Source organism: Acinonyx jubatus, chromosome A1 (genome assembly GCF_027475565.1).
Source record: "Acinonyx jubatus isolate Ajub_Pintada_27869175 chromosome A1, VMU_Ajub_asm_v1.0, whole genome shotgun sequence".
NCBI lineage: Eukaryota > Metazoa > Chordata > Mammalia > Carnivora > Felidae > Acinonyx > Acinonyx jubatus.
In genome coordinates, this window is record NC_069380.1 from 10,834,749 (window position 1) to 10,850,296 (window position 15,548).

At 42.1% G+C, this 15,548-nt stretch overlaps 1 protein-coding gene across 1 annotated transcript in view; it reads left to right on the plus strand.

Moving 5' to 3' along the window:
- The window catches only part of RXFP2 (relaxin family peptide receptor 2), a 62,024-nt gene that overhangs the window by 25,159 nt on the left and 21,317 nt on the right, over positions 1-15,548 (plus strand). The window contains exons 6-11 of the mRNA XM_053214667.1: positions 159-230; positions 7,733-7,804; positions 8,385-8,456; positions 10,019-10,090; positions 11,132-11,203; positions 14,839-14,910. Of these exons, the coding sequence (XP_053070642.1) occupies positions 159-230; positions 7,733-7,804; positions 8,385-8,456; positions 10,019-10,090; positions 11,132-11,203; positions 14,839-14,910 (432 nt within the window). The remainder of the gene's footprint in view (positions 1-158; positions 231-7,732; positions 7,805-8,384; positions 8,457-10,018; positions 10,091-11,131; positions 11,204-14,838; positions 14,911-15,548) is intronic.

Genomic DNA, 15,548 nt, shown 5'->3' on the forward strand with positions numbered 1-15,548 from the left:
TCACACGAGAAAGTTTTCAGTTACTAGGGTCATTTTCAAATGTGCGGGAAGTAGCAAGGAGTATCCATAAATATCCTGTTTTCAGTCATGCACTTTCTAGGGAAAAGTGTTCTTGGTCATAAAACCCCTAATGAAGTCTGCTTTACCTGTTATTTTAGGTCTCTTAAGGAAAACAAAATTCACAGTCTTCCAGATAAAGTTTTCATCAAATACACAGCACTTAAACAGATGTAAGTAGCTATGAATGGTGTTTTTATGAAGAAATCCTTGTGATGTTTTAAGATGCCTTTTATCTTTAAGTAAAATGGAACATAAACTTAATAATCTTTATCATTAAATTTATTTTTCAAATGTAATTAAGATTGGGAAATAAAGCTTTGAAAACTAGTATATTATCTTTCCATTTCATAATTGAAAGTAGCTGAATTAATTTTATTTAAATTATTTTTAGAGGATTAAATTGAAGTTGAGATCGGGCATCTCAATAAGAAAACACATAGTTCCATTCCATGCTGTTTTCCAAGATCATTTGGAAAATGACACGGTAGATTCAGAGGCACTAGATATAACTTCTTAACTTTAAAGGGGAATGTTAGTATAGATAAGAAAGATCAGATCTTTTTAAAAAATTTTTTTCAATGTTTTTATTTACTTTTGAAGGAGAGAGAGACAGAGCATGAGCGGGGGAGGAGCAGAGAGAGAGGGAGACATAGAATCTGAAGCAGACTCCAGGCTCTAAGCCATCAGCACAGAGCCTGATGTGGGGCTCAAACCCATGAACTGTGAGATCATGACCTGAGCCAAAGTCGGACGCTCAACCGACCAAGCCACCCAGGCGCCCCAAGAAAGATCAGATCATTTAAAACACATAATGGTAGGATACAGACTGTCTCCCGGGATAATAGAAACAAAAGCTGCAATCTTAGTGAAATCAGTGATATTAGCATATCTGAGGAAAGAAAATGTTAATAAATAGGGCACAGTCCGCAGTGAAGAAATGGTAGTCAGAGAGAAACAAAGTATCAAGATGCTTCCAGCACCTTCCAAGAAAGAAAACCAGGATCTGGGCGATGTAATCCCTAGACGAGTCTCATTACTTGCATGAACTATCTATCTTTTGATAGAAATTCCCTTTACTTTGATTCCCTGCTCACCAAACAACCTTATGATGACTGCATTAACTTCCCAAATTACTCATATCAAAGTATTCGGACAGTTACCTCGGATAGGGTATTAGAATGTTCCTTTTGGTGGAATTGGATACCTCCCGTCTAAATAAAGACATTGAGAATATTCAACCTCTTGTCAGTTGTTACTCTATGGCAGCCCCTCCGAGCCCAGTCATTCTGGGATAACGCAGAGATCGAGTTTCTACAATTGCCAAGATGGTCATTAGACCAGATTTAAAAATTAACAAGGTAATGTTGTAAGGCTCCTTAGCAGCACAATTATACCGTTTTATCCTTCACAGTCAGCATAGAAAGTTTCTAGAAATGCGAAGTATGTTAATATCTAGAAATGTAAAATATGTTAAAAAGAATAAAAATAATCTGATCCTCTGCTGATACCGGACAAACAGATTTGGCGTAAAATGCCATCAAAATTCAATGCTGTGCATGAACTTAGGTACAGATTTTCTCGCACAAGAAAAGAAGTCGCTGAAGGAAGTCCATTAGTGAGGTAGAATCTTATGTCAACAGAGATAATCATGCCTGGGTTTGATCACAGCCTCCGTCAATGCCATCCGCAGTGACGACCTTCTGCTCCATTGTGGGGCGTGTTGTCATGTTCACATTGCCGCAGGGGAGTAGCTATGCACGGACTCTGGGTTTCCAGATGAATCTAGAGAGGAAACCCTAACTACACTGCTGTTATTCTTACTGGAAATTCTTGGAATCACCACATGTTCATCCTGTGAGTCAATACGGTTCTTGCACGGCCTGAATAATGCTCAAGGGAGGGGGGACAAATGGCACTAACAGAAAGGAAGGAAAAAGATTCATGTTGTAGAGTACCTGTTTCAGTTCTGTTATCTAGAGTCATAGAAGTTTTATGAATTTCTAATTAAGTGCTCTTATTGTTCACGAGGTAACTAAAGTCTGCAATGGTTAAATGATTTAACTAAGATCTACGACTAGTAAGCAGAAGAGCCAGAGTGAAAGCCCATATATTCTGATGCTCAGTACAGTGTTTATTTTGCAATGGCCAGGAACCAGAGATGGATGCTGTTCTAGCATCAGACTGAATGTTCTACCAACACATACTGTCCTGCCCCACGCAGAACTCCCTTTTCTACATGTGCCCTCTAATTTGGGACAAACTGACTTCTGGGAAGGCAGACAGATCACCAGAGGATCAAGCAAAGGAGGGGTACACTTCACCTTCTCCTACCAAGTCCTTTTGTGGACCACTGATTTATGTCAATACTTATCTCTGATAGTATTGGCTAGCCCACGTAGGGGAAGGATATGGAATCACTAATTTTGACAATCCAGGCCCCAATTTCTCCTAGTGAAATAAAACAGGGATTGACCTTAATTGCCCAGGTCAGCTGGAAAGTTCTCCAAGTAAATGTTTACTTCTACTTTGAGAAAACTTATGCCACATCATCACCCAGCTGAAGCTCTCCTGATGCAAGGTGCCATTTGATGCTATTTGAATCAACGAGGCAAGCTGATTCTCCCAGAGGCTCAGAGAAAAAAAGATTAGGGGACCCTCATCAGGAAACACTCACTAAGTGTTTATCCTAGGCAGAGTACAGCACAGGTCCTTATATTTATATATCACCTTTTAAAGTTCACAAAGAATCCCAACATTTGGAATTCTCACTCGGACTTTGAGCCCCATAATCGGCGAAGTGGGGGTGAGCATTACAAGGTTCTTTCAGGAATGCGGATTCGTATTCTAGAGAAGAGGGATGATTTGTTCAAAGGCAGTCAGCTGACCAGTAGTAGATCTTGGCCTCAAAGCCGAACCTCTGACTGTGATCTTTTGGAAGCTTAACTGCTTGGTCCAGTCTCAGAATATTGTTCCCGTTGATGAAAACGTCCATTAACCAAGCTTTGATTTGAACATAACACAAGGTCTTTACAACCATTACTTAAGTATCATAAAGCAGCTCATGAGCTCAGCCATCCGTCCTTAAACCTCCTACCCCCACCCCCTTTTTTCCACTCCTCAGTTGCCCCTGCCACTACTTCTCCAACCCCCAGCCTCAGCCATGCTCTCCTCTCTCCCGTCCTTCCACTCTTACCTTCTCCTTCCCTATTCTGCATTACAACATCCCAAATAGCCGATGTGGCAAAACCAAAACCATCCCCAGGAAAAGGTGTCTGGGGAAGAAAGAAATGAACAACTCCCAGGATCCTTGGAAACATCCCACAGGAGCGTAAAAGCTGACAAAACCACATATTCATTCATTCTTTCAACAAACATTTGTCGATACCTGCCAGGCTCCAAGTACTGAGGATACAGCAGTGAACAACACATGTCAAAAGCCCTCTCTTCATGGAGTTAAAGGTACAGTGGAGGAGGATAGGCAATAAAATAGAAAATACATAGTTTGTTAGATACTGATGAGAGCCATGGAGTAAAATAAGCCAGGAAGGTCATGAGGGTGCGCTGAGCAGAAGAAACTTCAAAGAGTACACCAATAAATTTTGTCCTGTCATGTAAATCTACTACTGCCAAGGGTGTCTTTAAAGCTCCCCATCTTTCTTAGACTTATGCCATGAAACTTCAAAACACACCCAATCAGTCCTCTACTTAACTGTAATAGTTAAAGCTGGCTCTTATCACGCTGCATATTCCACGAGTCTCTTCCAGCAGACTTCTCCCCCAAAGGATGTGGTTTCAAATCTGATCACCATCCTGATCACATTAATCTGTATATGTTCACCTACACTTGCCTTCCACGTAGTATCTAGAATAAATGTAATATTGTCACTGTGACATGGGCGGGGACGGACAGACGAAAGCTAGCAAGACTTCTTTTCTAAACTCTATATGCTCCAAGCTTACATTTGATATCTTGGTGGCTATTTCATACCCGTAACTCTTAGCGGTCATGCTTCTAAAATTCCCCATCCCGTGCCATAGGTGTTTCTGCAAAGTGATGGTGTCTCCATCCTGCATCTGTGCACTTGGCGTTTGAGAGCTAGTTGTAGGTCCATAAATGTAACCCTGTTCAGTTTCAACCTGTTAGGTTCAGCTTTTCTTATCAGACTGTAATGAACTTTTTGGAAAATTCAACATATTCACTATGACTATGCTGAATATTCATATAAATATGAATATGACTGCTGAGAGGTCCGCATTCTGTCACCTGAAAATTGGATGAACCATCTTTACCCAAATCGTGGAGTAAAATACTGAAGAGGACAGTGCCAAATACTCTTTCCAGAGCCCTTCATCACTGTCCTTCAAGCAATGTGTATTATTCTTTATTTTGGCCACAAACGCATCATAAAGCCACTTGATCAATGCATGCTAGACATAGAAGCAGTGTCAGCCACTGTTGGTGTTGGACTGATCAGTTTTTCAAAAAAGAAAATAAAGTTAGTCTGACATGACTTGTTTCTCATGAAGTGCCCTGTTCATTTTCTTCTTGAGGTATTCACAGGCGGTTTCCTAAATAGCTTGTTTTGTGATTTTGCCCAGAACCCACGTCAAGCACATCTTACTCTACAAATTGGAATATATCCTAAGAGATCATTGACTCTAACGTTGAGTGAGTCTGTGGTCTAGAATGTTCTAAATAGTCAGTGGGTTGAGGTCATTTAGGCAACCAGAAGAATAAGTTCATAAATCAAAATGAAATTTTAATTGCCAAATGAATAAATGTTGTTGAACTTACCTGAATGTTCTTACTATTGGTCAGATTATTCATTTTAATAATCTTTTAAAAATATCAAGCCTTTCTAATGTTGGGGAGGGAGGGAGGGAAGAGATTTAAGATGACCTTTCAAAGAAATAAAATAGACTTTAACAGTGACTATATTACTCTATCACCACTACCATGGAAACCAGCAGCAGCCTTCCTCCTCATTGTGACATAAACCTTACATAAATTAGGAATTTCTTCTTAAACATGGTTCTAGTTCAAAACAATCATTGGCAACAAAATATAATTCAAGGAGTCTGCCTGGCTCATGAATACAAAATGTTGCATTAAAAAAATAGCCTATAAACATGCATGTCATTAAAGCATTTATTTGCTTTAGTTTCAGGTACATAAATTCCTGGCGTTTCTGCTTGAAAAGTCCTGACAGCTGAAACAGCAGGAATTCATGAACCAGTAAGTTATTCTTAGAAAAGCCATTCAGTGGAAAGTATATTAAATGGGCTCACATCTCGGCTCTGAATAAAAAGAGGACACCACTTGCCAAACTGTTACGGTTCCCAATTTCCCCTTGTAGTCACCAAGCTACTATTCTACAAAGAAGCAAGGGGACGCTACAGGACCAAGTTAAAATTCAGTAGCCTAAGTCTGAGACAGGGGACTTGGAGCTCCAGTTCTCTGGGAGGTGCCAGCAAGCTGAAGCCCAGCAGGTGACTAGAGGCTCTTCCTTATTTAAAGTGTTGGGGTCTTGGGGCACCTGCGTGGCTCTGTCGGTTGAGCGTCCGACTTCAGCTCAGGTCGTGATCTCGCGGTCCGTGAGTTCGAGCCCCGCGTTGGGCTCTGTGCTGATGGCTCAGAGCCTGGAGCCTGTTTCAGATTCTGTGTCTCCCTCTCTCTGCCCCTCCCCCATTCACACTCTGTCTCTCTCTGTCTCAAAAATAAATAAACGTTAAAAAAATAAGTAAATAAAGTGTTGGGGTCTCAATTCATGTCAGGGAAGGCAGATAGGCTGCACACGTCCAGTGAGTCATGCAGGTGGAAAGCACGGAGCCAAATGCACAATTTATGACCGCGCCCATCTCTTCAAGATTGACAACATGTAGGTAAAATGTGCATGGCAATTTTGAATTCCTTATATTTTTTAAAGTTTATGTACTTATTTTGGGAGAGAGAGAGAGAGAAAGCACGTGCGCAGGCGCACACGAGTGGGGGAGAGGCAGAAAGCGAGGGAGAGAGAATCCCAAGCGGCCCCGCCCTGTCAGCCCAGAGCCCCACACAAGGCTCCATCTCCCCGATGGTGAGATCATGACCTGAGCTGAAGTCAAGAGTCAGACACTCAACCTACTGAGCCACCCAGGTGCCCCTTGCATTCATTATCTGGAATAAAATATAACTAACACTAGTTAGGTAGTAAATTTTATGTTTAAGAGGAACTTCAACGTATGTATATTATAGCATTGTATTATTTTTCTGTTTTCACTTACTATTGTAACTCATTACGTTCATTTTCATTACATCACTCCAAGGGCTTTGAAATGCCAAAACAGATATTGATCCGTACGGATTCATTCTATTCATAGCAGAACTTTAAAACCAAATGACAATGTATGCTGTCATGGGAAGCATCTCCTCATAGACGTGGGGCGGGGCGGGGGGAGAGAAGGGGTGGAATGACACGAGGTCTCAATGGGTTTCAAGTTTACTTGGTGAGATTGAAATTGACGCTCTGTGTATCTTATGGATGTAATGCGTGTGCTGTAGTACCAACCTCTGCCACTTGGTGGAACACAGAGAAAATGACAATATCCGTTCAACACTTGGGTTTCAACTTGGGATGGATGGGTTTGCTGATAACTGGGAGCTGATATCGGCTTTACCTCGCTACCTTGAGGGCTGAGGGCTTCAATATCTTGGCACTCCTATAATGGCTTCATAATTCAAAGGCTGGGAAGCTTTGCTAGAGAGTAGTTATAGTATAACAAAATTCAAAGTACAGCCAGCTGCCAAAGGAGCACGTGTTCTACTAATGGTTTTGCAGTGAAGTCTCCTAACAATTAAGGAAGTGTTGTGTGAGATTTTAGGAACTGAACCAGATCAAAATAAGAGCTAGGGAAGCCGTTCAAAACACTATGTAGTCATTAGTCACTATTATTAGTGTGGATATTTCCTGCTCCTAAATACCTTGAGAAAATACGGATTCAAGGCTAAACTCCCATTGTATCATAAGCACAGGGAATGAAAATTATTTTACTCAGATACTCCCAACAGTGCTATTATTGAATCAATGCTATATTGGTAAATTGCTTCAGGGGGTAAGTAAATCGTGACCCTGTGAGCTGACATTGAGATACTAACCTCAGTTCCACTATGGATGCAGCTGTGACCTTGAGTACCTCACTAACTCCCTTTGTGCTTCCCACTCAGCATCTCGCCATAGAAACAAATGAGACTTGCCCTCTCCTTTTTTCATGGGAATAGAATGAAGAGAAATGGGGAATTAAAGGTGGAACTCTGTGCTGAAAGAATAAAAAGCTCAGCAGTGAGACACGGGCCCAGGCCCATCTCACATGGGGAGCATCATCTGCAAGTCAGAATAAGAAAACCACAACACAAGCCCACGTCCCTCCTCAAACTCGTCACCCGGGAGCTCAGCGGGGCAGACCAGAGACGCCCGAATCTCACTGCATGGTTGCCAGTGGGAGACAAGCGTTGGTTAGCTTCACAGCCATCTCGTGGGCGACACCACCACCACCCGACATAAGAGTAGGACTTGGGACTTCATAAACCAGTTTCGCCAATTGTCTTTAGATGAATCAAGTGGAGACCATGTGCCACAACTCGATAAAGTACCTACACCCTAATCACATGGCTCTTCTGTCTCATTCCCACCAGATTTCTTCAGCATAATTGTATTACGCACATATCACGGAGAGCATTTTTTGGATTACATAATCTGCAAATATTGTGAGTAACTTCTTTACAACTATGAGTACAATTTTAAGTAAAGATTAAAAGAGTAGAAATGGCACTTTTTAAAGGCTTGACTTGGCTATAGCAAAATGGGAGAAATAGGTTACCAGAAAGTACTTAGATGAGTTATTAACCTAACGGAATTATTAAAAGATTCCTAGTTTTACCAGAAGACAGAAACAAAGGCTCTCCTTAACCTTGTCTTCTGAAGTTTGGGTCATTTCCACAATATTTTAGCATTTTTTTTCTAACCGTTGCTAACTTACCTATCTGTTTTCTTAAAATGCTAGTCTACTAAGGATGTGACCAAAAGTGACGGAAGCAAAAATCACCTACTCTTATACTCTTAACAGAATATAATATCCCAACACGTTATTTGTGGCCAGTTTGCTGGTCCTGTCCCCAGTGTCATACACACCAGGCTCGTGGTTATCTGTATCTTCTTATCCAGCTGAATGCTTTCAGAAACAGATGTCCCTACTCCATAATCATCATCAGCGGCTCATATTCTGATTATATGTGACTAAAATGAAGTATTGAGTTTGCCTAATTGACTCGCTCATGCTATTTATAGGTATCTCAGCCACAACTGTATTACAACTCTCAGACCCGGAGTATTCAAAGACTTACATCAGCTAACTTGGCTGTAAGTATCCTAGCTTTTCCTTCAGAAGATCGGATAGATCAGATAGACTATATATGTTTATAGTCTCCATCTATTTATGTATCTTGTTTATTACACTCATTTTTCTGATTGTCACATCATCTGGAGCACATTACCCAAGCAATTCAGATAATGGCATGCCAAATGGTAGTTGTGTGCAAAGGAACGTGTGCCGTGCTTTTTCCAAGTGGCTTTCTGAGCCATGTGTCCATCCAGTGTTGATCTATTCCAGCATTACTCAACCTCAGCTCTATTGGCATTTCATCTAGAGAATTCTTTGATGAAGGGGGTGTTCTCTCATATTTGGGGATGTTTAGCATTATCTGCGGTCTCTATCTCACTAGATGCCAGTGGTACTGGTTCCCAGAGGTGTGACAACCAAAGATGTCTCCAGACATTCATTTCAACGGACCTCTGTTGAAACCCACTGACCTAGAAAGTAAGCAAGTTAGGGACCTTTTAGAGTTCCAGAGCATTCATAGAAAAGTCTGAAGATATGGTAGCTTGTGGTGTTTCATCACTTTCCTCGCTGAGCCACCAGCTCCCTTCTGAGGAGTCTCACATCAGATATTTGTATTTTCACCAGGAAAATGAACATTGGCCCGTTAGATGGCTCGATGTTTCAGTCTGACATTTCTGTAGGTCAGATTGGTCTGGTGGAAAAAGCCAGAACTTCAACTTTATCCAGATCCTGCATATGCTGTGGGCCTCTGTTAATGTTCCGGGCAACTTTCTTAATCTTCCTGGGCTGCTTTATTTCTCATCTGTAAACTAGAAGCACAGCTCCTTTTTAAGAGTGATGGCGTGAGGATTAAATCACAAGGCAGATATAAACTGCCACATGCAGAGCACTTGGCATATCGCAGGTGTCTAATGTCACTTCCTTCTCCAAATCCTACTCTCAGGAACCGCTGAGAGTAAGAGGAAATGGTACCTGGCTTCAAAGGCAACAGGAGAAAAGAAGGCATATTTCCCCCTTAGTCTATTTCTTTCTAGGAAAATACCGTATATGGTTAGAAATGGTTATTTGAATATATGAGTATTTTCATGCTCTCATCCTCAAAGCTCCTAATGAGCTGGTTGGTACAGACCTTATAAATGCATCATTTAAACACCACGAGACCAAAGAACCATTTGTGATTTCCTATGAATTTTTTTTCATCCACTCTTCATTCAGTCAATCCGTAGGTCAAGGCATTTGTGGAGCCTGTATTCAGCCAATTAATAATGCAGCTTATGCTGGATTCAAGTATCCAGAGGTGAGGGGTCTGTCTCTGGTCTTTAAGTCCAATGGGAGGCGGATGCAGTCAGAGAAAACAATCAGGACGAACCCCTCATAAGGGCTGGGACAGGGGGTGGTGGAAATTTGGAGGAAAGAGCTAGGAAGGACTCTTAGGGAAGAGGACGGGGAGCCAAGTGTGGACGGGCAGGAAAGAGGAGAGCAGGTGTTGGGAGGCAGGATTGTCACGGGCTTTATATTGTTTCCTGGTTTCATTTCACAGATGTCTCTAATGGTGGAAATATTTTTGATATTTTTTTTTCAGAATTCTAGATGACAATCCAATAACCAGAATTTCCCAGCGGTTGTTTACTGGACTAAAGTCCTTGTTTTTCCTGTAAGTGTTCATCTACCCTTCAAGACACCTGTCTATAAATTGCAGTGACATCTAACACTAGCTTGCAAAATGAGCTTTAAAAACCTCAAGCCCATTAACATTTTTATTAGTCAAAACCTTTCCTGTACCTCCAGCCACAGTTACTGTTGTGACTTCCTAGCCTTGGCTCGTGGTATATTTTAAACCTACTGGTTGATTAATTTTTGATCTCCTTTACTTTCCTTTAATCTTAAGGCACGGTTTACTTGCAGTGGTTGACCAAAGATAGTATTCATTTTTATCTCCTAACTACATTTAAATCTATCAGAATCTCCTGGGAGTTCAGCTCCGACTACATTTTTAACAGAGGGAAATGTGCCTTTGCCCAGCAAGAGTCTCTAAACATTCCAAAACCTTTGTCCCACTGACAGAGCTGTTCTCATAATTACATTCTCACTGTTTATTAATACACTGAAATGATTTATCACCAGGGGATTATTATGTTCCTTTATAGTTCATCGCATGGCATCATTATTTTTCCATTTGTCAAAAGGGACCACAATATCATAAATTAATCGTGCAACTTAACATGCTGATGGGTTGTTTTCCTTCCCCCAGCGCCCCCTGCGATCGCTTCTTAGATTTAATGCAGTTTCCAGTGTGGCCCCTTAATACTGTAAATGATTTGTGTTTCCCTTAAGAAAAAACTTTGGATGTAGGATGTGGAAATGATTACAAGTTTGAAGTTTACAAGGAAAATTACCATGAACTTCAAAGTTATTACTCAATACATACTTTTGTTTGATCTCGTAAAATTAAAGCGCATAATATTTATTCCCAGGTTATATATCATACTTTTGCGCTCAGCCTCTTTGACATGTGCTTTCTTATCTGTGCTATACATATATCTAGAGACCATTTTGAAGAAGTAGTTATGTTTTTATTTTTTATCCTGCTATACTGATTGTAGCATGCAAGTTTCCAAATTGTGGAAACAGTAAAAGTGCTGTTCTTAAAGGGGCATATCCTTTCGTTTCTAACTAACATCTTCTTTGTGTAAAGGTCTATGGTTAATAACTACTTAGAGGCCCTTCCCAAACAGATGTGTGCCCAAATGCCTCAACTCAACTGGATGTGAGTATGCATTTAGGAGCTAATTTGTTCTTAAGGAAACCAGCCCTGAAGTTAATTCATGATTACATAAAAAGCCCATAAAAAAGCCCATCTTTCCAAAACTGAAATCTGATTATGTTATTTCCTGGTTAAAAAATCTTTTGAGGGGTGCCTGGATGGCTCAGGTGATTAAGCGTCTGACTTTGGCTCAGGTCATGATCTCACGGTTTGTGGGTTTGGGCCTCATGTCGGGCTCTGGGCTGATGGCTCAGAGCCTGGAGCCTGCTTCGGATTCTGTGTCTCCCTCTCTCTCTGCCCTTCCCCCGTTCATGTTTGTTCTCTCTCGCTCGCTCGCTCTCGCTCTCAAGAATAAATAAACGTTAAAAAAAGAAATTAAATTAATTTAAAAAGAAAAATCTTTTGAGAACTCCCATGGGTGTGCAAGTTAACTTCAGACTTGCCCCTTGAGCACCCGAGACCCCCCATTTGTATCCCTTCCTCCATCTAGACTACTACCCGGCTCCTCCTATGTGCCTTCCTTCCAGATGCACCAAACTGCTATAATCAGTTCCCTGAGCACATATTGTTCCTTCAATTAGAAAAGTCTTTCTCCTGTATTCTTTCGGTCAACTCCAAAATTTCGGTTAACTCCAAAAGTCAGCGTAAACATCCACTCTAGGAAGCTCTCACACCAGCCAATTACAGTGACTGCCTCTGTGACTCCTTTGCACCATGGACAGGCTTCCACCACGGCACCCATTCCCTACACACCTATCTCCGTTCTACTGTCACCATCTTGCCTGTCCCCCCCCCCATTGTGTAAATTCTGTGAGGGCAGAGACCCACCTTGTGATGTATACCCCAGCATTTGTACACCAACCAGCACATAATAACTGCTCAACAAACCTTTGTTAAGCCAAAGTGCTAAACCGTGTCCACTCCTTGTTAGCTTTCAACCAATACTTGTTTAAAACGTCTACTTAAGTTAATTCATGGCTTCACCACCACTACTCACCCCTCCCTGTCACCTTCATCTTCAAGGTCTCCTGAGACAGGCAGTTTTGGCATCCACAGTGATTTCTTGCCCTGTAAAATGCTGGCTGTACTGTCCTGCAGAACTCTTCTCACTGTCAAACCAGGAGACTCGATACTCCTAGGATGATAAAATTACAGCACCTCAGCCTCTGGTCCTTTCTGAGCTAGCCTCACAATTACTTTCTACAACTCTTAGGGGTCCTTATGTTTATATGGACTTTTATTTATTTACATACCTGTTATCAAAGACTTCTAAGGCCATAGAGGTCTCATGTAAGTGTGCCATTCCTGAAGTGGAAATAATGATCTGAAAAACATGAGAATCATACTTGTTAAGAATAGGTGGTGGAAAAAAAAAAAAATTAGAAAAGACAAGAGCATAGCTGCACCATGGAAGCAAACAGGAAAGAGTGAAGGTAGCAGAAAAAGATCAGGGCCCGAGCCTGCCTCTCCTCCAATGGGCATCAGCAACCAGGAGGAGAGCGGGAACCAGCATCAGAGCCCCGGGTTCTGGTGTAGTCGTGGTCACTTGAGGCTCCCTCAAACACGAGGGGAAAAATAGACACCCAGTGAAAATATCATTAGTAAGATTGTCCCATCACACATGAGAAAGGGCCTTGAAACCAAGAGGACAGAACTGAGAGGTCAGACCCAAAAAAACCCTTACAGGAAGGAAAACCCATACCCTGGCCAGGCTCCCGCGCCCTCACTTGCCATCAGCAGGGTGATCGCTCGCCAAGTCCTTGCTGTTATACTTGTGAAGTGTGAAAAACACTTGTTCCCATCCCACCGAGCAATATTTGGGCTTTTAAGAGAGTACGGTGTTTACTCTTTTAGCCACAGTATTTTCAGAGGGAAAAAAACTATCAAGTTCCTACCAGACCATCTGGATGGGTATAAAACAGGATTTAAAAGGAAATGACACACGACTGGCGATTTTAGTGTTAACGTGAGAAATGTTCACAGGCGGCAAAACAGCTATTGTCATATATGGGGAAGATTGTAAGAAGCGGACTATAAAAAGAGGTTAGGAGACTTGGCAGGAAAGTCTCCTCTTCCTCATTCCTCGGCACCGCTGGAAGCCGTAATGTCAGAGCGCTCCTGGGAGGGTCCCTGGTCACGTAGGATGCCGCTGTCACAAAGGATCGCTGGCAGAACGTCACAGCTCCCGCGCTCCTCAAACAACACGAGGCCTTGTTAGGACCTCAGTCCTTTTTTTTTTTTTTTTTTCCTTTTTTTACAACGACGTGGATGGAGCTAGAGTGTATGATGCTGAGTGAAATAAGTCAGTTAGAGAAAGACATACGATACGATCTCACTCATATGTGGGATTTAAGACACAAAACAAATGAGCAAAGAAAAAAAAAAAAACAAGAGAGAGCGACAAGAAACAGACTCTTACCTACAGGGACCAAACTGATGGTTACCAGAAAGGTGGGTGGGGGGAGGGGTTAAATAGGCCAAGAGGACCAAGTGGGGGACCTTTGTGATGAGCACCAGGTGTTGTATGGGAGCCCTGAAGCACCTGAAATGTTGCACACCTGACACTAATATAACACTGTATGTTAACTATACTCAGATGAAAAGGCCTCAGCCCTAGAGTAGCAACGGGACGGAGTCCAAGAGTCTGCATTTCTCAGCAGTTCCCAGGTGACGCTGAGGGCTGTCCCAGCCACCTTGGAGCAGCGCTAACACTCGGCATCGGGGTCTCAGAGGCAGAGCAGAAAGAGCGGCTGTGGTCATCAGGCAGAGGGATACAGATGCCTGACTCTGGGATTTAGTATCTGGAAGATGATTGTGCCTGAGTGTCTCCTTAATCCAAAATAGAGACAAAAGTATCTACCTGCGGCCAGGGGAAAGTGAGAATGGAAGGATCTATGATGCATGGTTTAGTGTCCAGACTTTAGATAGAGAGACGTCGGAGTGAGAAGGTCAATTCTACTGCTTACCAGCTGCGTGGCCAGAAATTAAGTGAATTCCCAACGGCCTCACTTTCCTTATATGTTGGGGGGAGGGATAATACCAATTTAGCAAGAGCGCGATTATGCACTCAGAACAGTATCTGACACCATAAAAGTCTAATAAATGTAGTTGCCGCTATTATGGTGGGAATATTATAATTAATAGCACGGTATCCGGCACAGAGAGAAACACTCACTAAATGTTGAGCTGCCCTTTCCCTCAATTTTATTAAGCTCTAACATTAATTGGAAGGGGAAAAGAAGCACAATATTAATTATATTAACCTTGTAATAATTGGGAAGAAAGCATAAACACTGAAATGAAGTAAAGAATAAAGTTCAGGGACGCCTGGGTGGCTCAGTCGGTTAAGTGTCTGACGTCAGCTCAGGTCACGATCTCGTAGTTCATGGGTTCCGGCCCCGTGTCAGGCTGTGTGCTGACCGCTCAGAGCCTGGAGCCTGCTTCGGATGCTGTGTCTTCCTCTCTCTCTCTGCCCCTCCTCCACTCATGCTCTGTCGCTCTCCGTCTCTCAAAAATGAATAACCGTTAAAAAAAAATTCCTGTAAATAAAGTTCAGAACTGTTATGGCCACGAAAAGCGCCTCCAGACATGTGATTCGTGCAAAAACATTAAAAATATCTTTCCCCCGTGCATTTTAGGGATTTGGAAGGCAATGGAATAAAATGTCTTACGAATTCCACCTTTCTGTCATGCAATTCACTCACAGTGCTGTAAGTATACAATGGAAATTAGTGAACAAGGGGAAACCCGATAGATTTGGAAGTCAAAAGAAAACACTGACAAGGAATTTTAAAATAGTCTTTTATTTACAGCCTCGGTCTGGAACTACACTCCTAGAAAACGCACCCATGGGTTGCTGGATTTTGACGGTGGGCCTAGCCTTCAGTTGAGCTGCCCAGCAGCTAGGTCTCCAGCTGTCCCCCTTCTTGCTGAGGGCAATTGTTATTTCACTGCATTCTCTCAGCTGAGCCGAGCTGGTGTCTAACCCCGTGATAACCAAGGAAATGAGATCATGTGTGAGAAAATGCTTAGCTCTACAATGATGAGTGCTTACTGCCAGGGGCACTTATCCCTTGATGTCTGTTGCTCTCTCTAAAGAAAAAAAAAATGATAATTTTACTCTTTAGGGAAGAATATCTAGTGTATTCTGATCTGCCAAAGATTCTGATTGGTGATTTGGATTGCTGATTGTGTTTTTTTTTTTTATTGGGTGGGGGCGGTGCCCATGGGTTGGTTACGCCACATTTGCACTGGTGAAAAAAACACAAGAATTTTGCTTTCGTTTTAACCAATAGTTTTCCACGTGTAGTAAGCAGTTAGTAATGTCTGGTGGTTGCACAGGTGGTTG